Raw genomic sequence first — 12,500 nt, forward strand, 5'->3', positions numbered from 1 at the left:
TTGTCGTTCTCTTTTACCTTAATGTTCAAATCCGACCTCACAAGCCATTATCAGGACTGAAAACATTCAAAAAGTAATTGAAATCAAAAAGGTCACCAATAACAACAACGAAATCAACGCCGTGCAGTCAATTCATTTCCACGATTCACACACACAGGGAGATTTAACGCACTGACTCTGAACAGCGCAAAAAGTCCACGATCCTGCTCTGCTCTCAATCCCCTTTGATCCCACAGAATCAAACTAATTGCGCTACCCACAGCTGACGTCAAGATCGCCAATAAAAGACTCTGAATATCAAAAACAAACGACAATAATTAGCAGACGTAAGGATCGTGTTGACCACATCAGCTTTGTTAATGATCAGGATGAACACGTCAGCTTAAGTCCATTTGTCTCGAGGTAACATCAGATAAGATAATAACTTTAAGCAGTATCTCAAATTAAATTGGAGAAATTTTGGCCAGGTGCTGTGCACTATCGCAACACGGGCAAGCGTTCAACAAGGAAACATCATCGTACAAATGGAAAATAAAAACATACCACATACATGGGGAAGACACGAATGCGGGATCACCGTGTTCATAATTCCACGCATTTACTCCACACACTGCATGTAATATCTCGATAAACTGACAGTGTGACAGAACATGGACCACTGTGTGTGTGTGTGTGTGTGTGTGTGTGTGTGTGTGTGTGTGTGTGCTTTTGCACATTTGCTGTGGTGTCATTGTGCGCGCAAATGTGTGAATGCAAGAGGTTTTCTTTTAACAGCAGATGTTGTGTAGCATATAATCATGAATCAATCAACACGCTTTGACACCTCCTTAACTGAAACTCCATGGAACTGAAACACACAGGAAGAGTGCATGGCCACAGGAATTACAGAAAAGAAGGCAATGAGGAAAAAGAGGCGAGGGGGGAGAGAGGTGAGGGGGAGAGAGGGAGGGGAGAGAGAGGGGAGGGGAGGGGAGGAGGGAGAGGGGAGGGAGAGGAGGAGGGGAGGAGAGAGAGAGGGGAGGGGACGTGATGAGGGAGAGCGAGGGGAGGGGAGAGCAGAGAGGAGGAGGGGTGAGAGAGGGTGAGGGGTGAGGGAGAGAGATGGGAGGGGAGAGAGAGGAGAGGGGTGAGAGAGGTGAGGGGTGAGGGGGAGGAGGGGGAGGGGAAGAGAGAGGGGAGGGGAGGGGAGAGAGGGGAGGGGAGAGAGAGGGGAGGGGTACGTGATGAGGGGAGAGAGAGGGGAGGGGGAGAGAGAGAGGAGAGGGGTGAGAGAGGTGAGGGGTGAGGGGAGAGAGAGGGGAAGGGGAGAGAGAGAGGAGAGGGGACGTGATGAGGGGAGAGAAGGGAGGGGAAGGAGAGGAGAAGGGGGAGAGAGGTGAGTGGTGAGGGGAGAGAGGGGAGGGGAGAGAGAGGAGAGGGGTGAAGAGAGTGAGGGTGAGGGGAGAGAGAGGGAGGGGCAGGGGGTGAGATGAGAGAGAGGGGAGGGGGCAGGAGGGAGGGGAGAGAGAGGGGAGGGGGCAGGAGGGGAGGGAGAGAGAGGGGAGGGGCAGGAGGTGAGGGGAGAGAGAAGGAGGGGCAGGAGGTGGAGGGGAGAGAGAGGGAGGGGGCAGGAGGGGAGGGGAGAGAGGGGAGGGAGGGGAGAGGGGAGGGAGAGAGGCAGGTGAGAGAGAGAGGGGAGGGGGCAGGAGGGGAGGGAAGAGAGAGGGGAGGGGGCAGGAGGTGAGGGGAGAGACAGGCACACACAGAGACACGGGACAGAGACAGACAGACATACAAAGAGGGTTTCAGTTTCAAGGAGGTGTCAAAGCGTGCCTACTAATCCATACACGCTACACCACATCTGCTGCATATAGAGAAAATAAGCAGATGCCTGGTCTTCACATAAACCAACGCGTTGATCAGGCTTTGAGAGCCTTCCCTTGGTTTCTGTTGAACATTAATATTTTTCGTAATGTGGCGGGGTGTTACCAACAAAACAAAAAAAAGTGGTAAAGTGAAAAGTATACACTGGGCACGTTGTTACAAAAAAAAAAAAAAAAATGAAAAGAGAGAGTCAGAAACAGACAGACATGCTGAGAGTGAGAGAAAGAGAGAAACAGAGACAGAACAAAGACAGAGGACAACAAACTGACCCACAGAAAACAAAAGCAAAAAAAAAGAAAAGAAAAGAAAAAAGAGAGATAGAGAAAGAGAGAGACAGAGATGCACCAGCCAACCGACTCCTCGCTTCTTATCTCCCGCCGACCAGGGTGTCTGGGTAATGAAAACGACGTGTTCAGGCCCTATCGGAACGGTTCCCGCCAACAAAGACAGGTCCCTCGCCTCTTTGTTTGGCCAGACGATAACACAAGTCTTCAACGTGGCCTTTGATGTCCGGGGAGCTGGTCTGAAAAGGACGTCCATCACCGCCACTGAAAACGTCCCTTCTATCTGACGTAACGACAAAAACCTGGTCATAATGCGTAACGCTTTCATCGTGAACTCAAAGACGGAAACCATGGCGAACAGCAGTGGACTTTCCAACATGGCTGATCATTCACCACTGATGGCAAGAACAGACGCAAACACACAAGATAATACAAGGGACGCTGGGTAAGGGAAAGAGGTGTGGGGGAGGGGCGATAACATCTTCTACAACACAGACCAGAACATGCATTGCATCCTGACGTCAAGGAAAGGAGTATTCACTTGGGGGCCTGATTCTCCCTCTGCAAGCTCACACACATGTACACACAAAAAAAAGTCTTTCAAAATCAAACAACTAGCATGAATCCCGACACCACCACTTCAGAAAAAAAGCCTGAAAGCTGAGATTGGGGTTAGAGGTAGAGACCTCCCCTCCTGCACCCCAAAGCCCTGACAACTTTTCCTGGAAAACATCACTAAAATCAGCACTGAGCTGTCATCAAACTGGCTTGAAAATGACCACAAACAAATAAATTATAAAAGCTTTCATCAAGTAATTTACGGTTGTCTATGGGGCGGTTGTCTCAATTCCTGTGTGTCAGTCAACAACATGGTAAGTCTTGAACGTGGCCTTTGGGGAGCTGGTCTCACCACCACAAAAAATGCCCCTTCTGTCTGATGTAACGATGAACAGTGGTCACTACATAACGCTTTCATCGTGAGCTCAAAGACGGAAGCCACTGCACACAGCAGCAGACCCACCTCTTTCTCCGACACGGCAGATCATTCACCATTGATGGCAAGAACAGAAGAAGCATAAGAGATTCAGAAGATTGGAGGGGGTGGGAGGAGGAGGGAAGGAGGGAGGGGGGTAGTGGAGGAGCAACAGCTCTTCTCTGAACAGATTCAGTCCTCCACAGGATTGAACAGAACATGCTTTCAGTGCCGTTCAAAGTCGAACACCATAATAAATTAGATGAACAAATAAACAGATAAATGAACAAATAATAGATTGAACTCTGACGGACAAGAAATGTCGTTTTGAATGTGCCAAGGCCGACCCTGAATCGTTTCGTCATATGCATCTTAAACGGACCTCATCAGACAGAGAGAAACAATGAAGAAAAACAAACAAAAGAAGAAGAAAAAAAACCAGAAAGACATCATGTTTAACAAAGAGACAGTCAGAACGATGGGAGCAATTATATTCCCGTCTGCAATGTCTGTGTGTCTGCCTTTGTATCTGTGCGAATTACAATCTGAAGCAGTTTTCCTGACAGAGACAGGCAGATAGACAGACAGACAGAAAGCATAGGCATTGACAGAAACTGAGAAGCAGGGTGAGACAGAGAATTATAAAGAGAGGCGAAGTGGGGGGGGGGGAGGAGAGAGAGAGAGAGTCATAGAGAGACAGAGCAGAGTGAGCGAGCGATGTGAAAGGGTTTTTATTGTGGGTTTTTATTTGACTAGTTTTTATCTCTTTTCTTACGATGTCCCTGATGAGATTGTGTATGTGTTTTATAACGATCCAATGACTGCACAAATTTCCATACAGATTACAAAGGTTATCCTTTATTCAATGTGATTTTATTTGAGAAAGAGAGAGAGAGAGAGATGGAGACTCCACACACAGACACCCAGGTGCTTTGTGCCAGACAACGAACGAGCACCAATGCAAGCGGATTACTGCCGTCAGCAAACAGCGTTCAGCCCCACAAGGTACCGAAAGCCGAGTAATCAGACATCCACAGCATGACAACAGCCCGCACTGTGAACAGCCACACATTCTCACCGTTCAGCGACAGGCGACAGCGATACCTCACTGACGCGCGGACACATGTCGTACATTAACACACACACACACACACACACAACAAGCACCTTTTACAAGCACGTCTACACACACACACACACACACACAAAAGGACACACGCCCGCGCGCGCACACACACACACACACGTTTTACAAGCATGTTTACACACACACACACACACACACACACACACACACACACACAAGCACGTTTTAGAAGCACGTGTACACACACAGAGACACACATACACACGTTTTACAAGCACGTTTACACACAGACACACTGACACACAGACACAGACACACACAAGCACGTTTTACAAGCACGTACACACACACACACACACACACACACACACACACACACAAAGCACGTTTTACAAGCATGTTTCCGCACGCACACACACACACACACACACACACACACACACACAAAAGCACGTTTTACAAGCATGTTTACACACACACACACACACACACACACACACACACACTTCACTTACGCAATGGTGCACAGTTTCTGGCACGGCGTCAGCGCCCTTCAAATCAATCCAGGTTGGGAAGTACATCAGACGCTCCTGAAAAAAAAAGCAACAACAAAAAACATCATTATTAAACCACTTAGTCGCAGGACGCCTTCACCGATTGTTGTTCACAACCCAGCTGACCCCAAAAGAGCCATATCTGGCCTGAAATACTAAACATCGATCCGTGGCAACCTGGAAATAAATGGGGGGAAAAAATTGGGCACCAGTTCAGGAACATTCATCAAATCAAATCACATTGCTTATCACCTAGCCGAACGCAAAAGGGACTGTTTCAGGGCTCATCACATGTGAGTCCTTAAACCCAGTCAAGGAACACAAAATAATGTTAAATGGTTGATCAAAAACGTTAAAAATAACCAAATCACTAGCTTATCTCTCGAACACGTTGACCTCAAACCACGTTCAAAATGTTGTGACAGTGCAAAAAGATCGCACCAACGACGCAAGCTTTGTCACGTTCATGCACATAAACACTGAGCATTCCGTCAACCTTTCGCCACAGAATCAACCCGGGTTCGTGCAAAACATAAACATAAGAACGAAATAAAAACAATATGACCAACAACAACAACAAAAGGGGGGGGGGGGGGGTAAATACACTGAAATATTGTGAAGAGAAAGGTTCAAAGACGGCAAATGACTGAAAAACCAAAGGGAGACAGACATGACATCATTGCACAACGAGAACGAGGTCAGTCATATCTACAGTCTACGGTGAGTGTCTCAAGCGAATTCAGGATGGGGTTGATGGCTGGAATGGCAGCGGTGTTGCAGATAACCGGTTGGTGCGTGTTTGTTTTATAAAATCTGTCTAAGGTTTCCTGTATATGTCGAAATAAGGTCAGGAAACAATATTTTTGTTTCCATCAAATGAATTCTAATTAATGACATCTCTCTCTCTCTCTCTCTCTCTCTCTCTCTCTCTATATATATATATATATATATATATATATATAGACAGATAGATAGATAGATAGATAGATAGATAGATAGATAGATATGATCAAAATGAAAATATATAACTCAAAACAACACTAACAACAACAACGGCTTTGACTTCTACACTGATGTTTGCAGAAATGGCCCGTCATGCAATAGATTTCAGCAACATCTCTCAGTGTGTGTGTGTGTGTGTGTGTGTGTGTGTGTGTGTGTGTGTGTGTGTGTGTGTGTGTATCAATGTGCCCTTTTATTCCTTTTTATTTATTATTTTTAATAGTGTTCTCCCCTCTGTATTTTAGCAAAGGATAATCTTTCAACTAACACACATTATCATTTCGTTTGTGTGTGTTTGTGTGTGTGTGCGCGCGCGCGCCTGTTTCCATGATGAGTGGGAGAAAACGGCCAAGACGAACTTGCGGCAAACAGTGGAGAGAGACCTCCAACATATCGACAGACGATGGGGTGACACCAGCAAACAGTGGAGAGAGACCTCCGACATGTCGACAGACGACGGGGTGACACCAGCAAACAGTGGAGAGAGACCTCAGACATGTCGACAGATGATGGTGTGTCACCAGCGAACAGTGGAGAGAGACCTGTCGACAGACGACGGGGTGACACCAGCAAACAGTGGAGAGAGACCTGTCGACAGACGATGGGGTGACACCAGCAAACAGTGGAGAGAGAGACCTCAGACATGTCGACAGACGATTGGGTGACACCAGCAAACAGTGGAGAGAGAGACCTCAGACATGTCGACAGACGACTGGGTGACACCAGCAAACAGTGGAGAGAGACCTCAGACATGTCGACAGACGATGTGGTGACACCAGCAAACAGTGGAGAGAGACCTCAGACATGTCGACAGACGATGGGGTGACACCAGCAAACAGTTGAGACCTCAGACATGTCGACAGACGATGGGGTGACACCAGCAAACAGTAGAGACAGACCTCAGACATGTCGACAGACGATGGGGTGACACCAGCAAACTGGCTGAGGACCGTGTACTATGGAGCGCACTGACTGCCTCGTGTGTCCAACGCCGCGGGAACATCGCAGTCTCAGTCAAAGGAAGAAGGTTGCTGCTCTCCATTTACGGACAGAGCTGCTGCTGCTTTTTTCTTTCTTTCTTTCTTCTTTCTTTCTTTCTTCTTCTCCTTCTCCTACTTTTTTCCCTTCTTTTTTTTTTTCTCCAAACACTCGACACCTAGACAGTCACTGGCCACCTAATTTTGGAGTGAACGAGTCCCACTCCATGCCCAACTGGTTCTCTCCCCCTACTGACCAAAATGCGTCTTCCGCCTTTTCCATTACCGTCTTTGCAGTTGTCAGTTTGAGGAACGGCAGCTACTTCCCATACACGAGTCAATCGTGGGATGCAAACATGTCTTACTTCGAAATCACCGGTCTTCCAGGCCATCAATTTCAAGTCTTCTCTAATGTGTATGTGGCAGAATGAGGCAGGGAAAGTATGGGTATGTGAGTGAGTGTGCGCGTGCATATCTGTGAGTGTGTTTGTGCATGTGTGTGAGATTAGTCTATGTATGCTGGTACGTGTGCACATGAATGCTTGTGTGTGCATGTATATGTGAGTACGTGCGTGCATGTGAGTGTGTGTATGTTTGTGCGTATGTGCACATAACTGTTATGTGTACATGGCACGCATTCCTGCGAGCGTGTGTGTGTGTGTGTGTGTGTGTGTGTGTGTGTGTGTGTGTGTGCGCGCGCGCGCGCGCGTGTCTGTCTGTCTGTCTTTCCGTCTGTGTGAATACATTCAACCAAGAACAGAATTTTGGCCACAATTATAAATAAATAGATAAATAAATAAATAAATAAATAACAACAATAATATTAATAACGTCACATCTTTCCACTTTCATCTCCCTCAAGTGTCAAACGTATGTAACTTTCACCTCGCATATCAGCGAAAGGCGTGGGAGGCGGGGAGGGGGTGGAGGGGAGGGGGGTGAAGGGAGAGCAGGAGACAAGCAGACAGACGGAGGGCGGAGGGCGGGGGGGGGGGGGAGACGAAGGAGGAGAGGGAGGGGGGGCGGGATGGTAATTTCCTCAAGTCAGACTGGGACAGCTTGCAAACTTTCAGCAGGAAAAGCTGCAGACGAGACAGGCCAAAGGATCATCTTCCTCCCATTTCCAACAGTGACCAAAAAAGAAAAAGAAAAAGGAGAAAAAGGAAATAATACAAAAATAAAAAGGAATAAGCTCCTGCGGGTCTGCGCTTAGGTTACAGTGTCAGTTTGATTACAGTTATGACATATGTCTTGACTGCTCTGTCTGCGTACCACTGACGGTTTGGTGTAGAAAAAAGAAGAAAGAAAAAAAAAAAAAAAAAAGCAGGAAAAGAAATGAAACTGGGAGACGCTGCCGCCACGGGAAGACAGAGAGACAGACAGGACGCCACTGCACAGTTGGGTCAGTGGTATCTCGGTGAGAGACAGAGAGACAGACAGGACACCATTGCACAGTTGGGTCAGTGGTATCTCGGTGAGAGACAGAGAGACAGACAGGACACCACTGCACAGTTGGGTCAGTGGTATCTCGGTGAGTGACAGAGAGACAGACAGGACACCACTGCACAGTTGGGTCAGTGGTATCTCGGTGAGTGACAGACAGACAGACAGGACACCACTGCACAGTTGGGTCAGTGGTATCTCGGTGAGAGACAGAGAGACAGACAGGACACCATTGCACAGTTGGGTCAGTGGTATCTCGGTGAGAGACAGAGAGACAGACAGGACACCACTGCACAGTTGGGTCAGTGGTATCTCGGTGAGAGACAGAGAGACAGACAGGACACCATTGCACAGTTGGGTCAGTGGTATCTCGGTGAGTGACAGAGAGACAGACAGGACACCATTGCACAGTTGGGTCAGTGGTATCTCGGTGAGTGACAGAGAGACAGACAGGACACCATTGCACAGTTGGGTCAGTGGTATCTCGGTGAGAGACAGAGAGACAGACAGGACACCATTGCACAGTTGGGTCAGTGGTATCTCGGTGAGTGACAGAGAGACAGACAGGACACCACTGCACAGTTGGGTCAGTGGTATCTCGGTGAGTGACAGAGAGACAGACAGGACACCATTGCACAGTTGGGTCAGTGGTATCTCGGTGAGTGACAGAGAGACAGACAGGACACCATTGCACAGTTGGGTCAGTGGTATCTCGGTGAGAGACAGAGAGACAGACAGGACACCATTGCACAGTTGGGTCAGTGGTATCTCGGTGAGAGACAGAGAGACAGACAGGACACCATTGCACAGTTGGGTCAGTGGTATCTCGGTGAGAGACAGAGAGACAGACAGGACACCACTGCACAGTTGGGTCAGTGGTATCTCGGTGAGTGACAGAGAGACAGACAGGACACCACTGCACAGTTGGGTCAGTGGTATCTCGGTGAGAGACAGAGAGACAGACAGGACACCATTGCACAGTTGGGTCAGTGGTATCTCGGTGAGTGCCTCAAGCGGTTGTCATTCGGTTTCTGACGGTTGTCAACAACAAAAAATTGTACAACAGCACTTTTCACCCTTGCTTCCTAAATACAAAACAAATATATACAACAACAACAACAATTTCCCCTGTTATCAAGTGGTCCACACACACACACACACACACACAGAGAGAGAGAGAGAGAGAGAGAGAGAGAGAGGGAGAAAGAGAGGTGGTGGAAGAGAGGAGTGGGGGGAGGGGGGGGGTAATCATCAAAGTAAAAGGAAGAGACTACGATTCCATAGCTTCCTTCATTTCTTCCGTCCTTCTTTCCTTTCCCGGTCTCTCTCTCTCTCTCTCTCCCTCCCCTCCTTCCTTCCTTCATTCACTCTAACACAGAGTTACGTATCTCCTTGCCCGACGAGTCATATTTCACAGCTTTTCATGGAGCGAGGATTTAAATAACCGTAATGTTTTGACAGAAGGCGGAGGTAGGCCAAAGTAAGTAAAAAAATATATATATAAAAATTGAAAGAAAAGTTCCCTCCTTCCTTTTTACTTTCAGCGTTGATCTGCTGCTCTATTCTGTGGATCGGTTTCAAAAGTTATTTTTAATCCAAAACGGCTGTTGTTCGGTTGAAAGAAACATTTGGAGAAAATAGACACAGTGAGCGATCGAGGGAGACAGAGAGAGAGAGAGAGAGAGACAGAGCTTTTTCCACATTCTCCTTCTCAGCTCCTCAGTGTGACTGGTGGAGTGAACGCCCACACCTTGTGAACACTTCTCATTCCATCTTGAGGGGAAAATTGTGGACGTTGCCGAGAGAGAGAGAGAGAGAGAGGGGGGGTGGAGAGCGAGATACAGAAACAAAGAACAGAAAGACAAAGACAGACACACGGAGAGACTATATGCTTGTTTTCTATCATACAATTTGAGAAAAAACATTTTCCATGAACAATATTTTATGTGACTAACATGATTTTTCTTTGTCAACAGCTGATCTCTCTCTCTCTCTCTCACACACACACACACACACACACACACACACACACACACACACACACACACACACACACAGAGAGAGCAATAATGACCTAAAGAAATATAAAAATTATGCCAACAGTTTGGTTCAATAGTTCTGTGCCTTCCTTCACCTACTCAAATTGTGATCAATACCTATTTACAAACATTTTCGATATATTTTATAATCTCAAGCCACGCACAATCCAATTCAAATGAAAACGTAAAAGAATAAGGAAAAAAACAATAAACAAGAGACAGGCTTAAAAAGGAACACTAAAAAAAAGCTGATGCAAAAAGTTTTTTTTCTCACAATCAATTTGTCATTTATTTTCTCCATTTCAATGCTACAGCTTCTGAAGAAAGTATTGCGCTAAAGAATCTAACGGTATTTGACATCAATGGTATCACGTTATTCTGTGAGGGAAAAAATAGATAAGACAGATAATTATTTCTCCGCATATGTTGCAAAACGCTGTCAAGAACGCGAAGGTAAGTTTCTTTTCTTGTGTTGGCCAGATTGGAAGGCATTGTCTTCCAGGCACTCTCTGACCCCTCTCTGCCCTTGGCCTCTTTCCCTCTTTCTTCTATATATCTCCCCAACCTTTTTTTTTTTCCTTTTCTTTTTCTTTCTTTCTCTTTTTTTCTCCAGCTTGCATTCATTCATTATTATTTCATTAACTGCATCTATTATTCCCCCTCATTTTTTAAATTTATTATGTTCGATTGTTTATCTATTTATTCTCGTGAAAATAATTCATTTCATTTTTATTCTATTTATTTGTTCATAATTTTTTTTTTTGTTTAAGGTAAACGGTTTCTCTCAACCCCTTCCCTCACTCCTGCCCTCCTACACCCCACCCACCCTTCCCCTCCCCCTTGAGACCCTCTTCTTCCCTTCATCATCTCTCACTCCCACTCCCCCAGCCCCACTCACCAACTCTCCCTTTCTGTTCACACTTCTCTATTCCCTGTGTCCTCTCGTCAAACTTCTCATCCCATTCCTTTCCTGACCTGCACTCTGCATCTTTCTGTCTGTCACCGACTCACTTTATTGATTGATTGATTGACTGATTGATGTGGATACTTCTATAACGCCTATCCTCGGTCAGAGACCAAGCTCTAAGCGCTTTACATACACGGGGACATTTGCACCACAGGCTGCCTACCTGGGTAGAGCCGACTGACGGCTGACACTGGGCGCTCATCATTCGTTTCCTGTGTCATTCAATCAGATTTCAGACGCACACACATACACACTCAGCCAGACATGTAACATTTTACGTGTATGACCGTTTGTTTGTTTTTTATTTACCCCGCCATGTAGGCAGCCATACTCCGTTTTCGGGGGTGTGCATGCTGGGTATATTCTTGTTTCCATAACCCACCGAACGCTGACATGGATTACAGGATCTTTAACGTGCGTATTTGATCTTCTGCGTGCGCATACACACGAAGGGGGTTCATGCACTAGCAGGTCTGCACATATGTTGACCTGTGAGATCGGAAAAATCTCCACCCTTTACCCACCAGGTGCACCGAGATTCGAACCCAGGACCCTCAGATTGAAAGTCCAGCACTTTAACCATTCGGCTATTGCACCCGAAGAAGAGCCTGTGCTTCGAAACGTCGCCTCTCTTACCCCATGTAAGTCGACTTTTACCTAGATTCTTTTAGTCTACGTCTTCCGTATTTCAAAGATAACAACTACGTGATTTTCTAGAGTAACGTTTAATGGTCAAAGTTCCCACAGCCTTTGACGGCCATCAGGGCTGTGAAATCAATTCATCGTGTCTGGGGCACGGCACAGGGAGATGAGGCCCAGTCCTCTCCTTCCGCCGTGTTAACCTTCCCCATCCGAAGTCGGGTAACCATTCACATGTGGGTGAAGTGAGGAAAATCGAAGGAAAGTGCTTTTCCCAAGGGCACAACACCACGCCGAAAATGGAGCCTCGAACCTCGATCACTGGTGAACACTGGATCAGAAGCCCAGCGCCTCACCCATTCTGCCACGGCGCCTCCATGGAGAGGGCACACACACCACACACACACACACACACACACAAACAAACAAAAAAAACATGGTTCCACAGAAAGCCAGCTTGGAAACACGAACAGCAACTCCTCCTCACAAAACAAGACCATTCAGTGATTTCGCTCGACGGGTGCAATAGCCGAGTGGTTAAAGCGTTGGACTTTCAATCTGAGGGTCCCGGGTTCGAATCACGGTGACGGCGCCTGGTGGGTTAAGGGTGGAATTTTTACGATTTCCCAGGTCAACATATGTGCAGACCTGCTAGTGCCTGAACCCCCGTCG

At 46.9% G+C, this 12,500-nt stretch overlaps 1 protein-coding gene across 1 annotated transcript in view; it reads right to left on the minus strand.

Moving 5' to 3' along the window:
* The window catches only part of LOC143285549 (ATP-dependent RNA helicase DDX1-like), a 461,018-nt gene that overhangs the window by 389,991 nt on the left and 58,527 nt on the right, over nucleotides 1–12,500 (minus strand). The window contains exon 17 of the mRNA XM_076592917.1: nucleotides 4,723–4,797. Within this exon, the coding sequence (XP_076449032.1) occupies nucleotides 4,723–4,797 (75 nt within the window). The remainder of the gene's footprint in view (nucleotides 1–4,722; nucleotides 4,798–12,500) is intronic.

The sequence above is a fragment of the Babylonia areolata genome, chromosome 9 (assembly GCF_041734735.1).
Source record: "Babylonia areolata isolate BAREFJ2019XMU chromosome 9, ASM4173473v1, whole genome shotgun sequence".
In the NCBI taxonomy this organism is placed as follows: domain Eukaryota; kingdom Metazoa; phylum Mollusca; class Gastropoda; order Neogastropoda; family Buccinidae; genus Babylonia; species Babylonia areolata.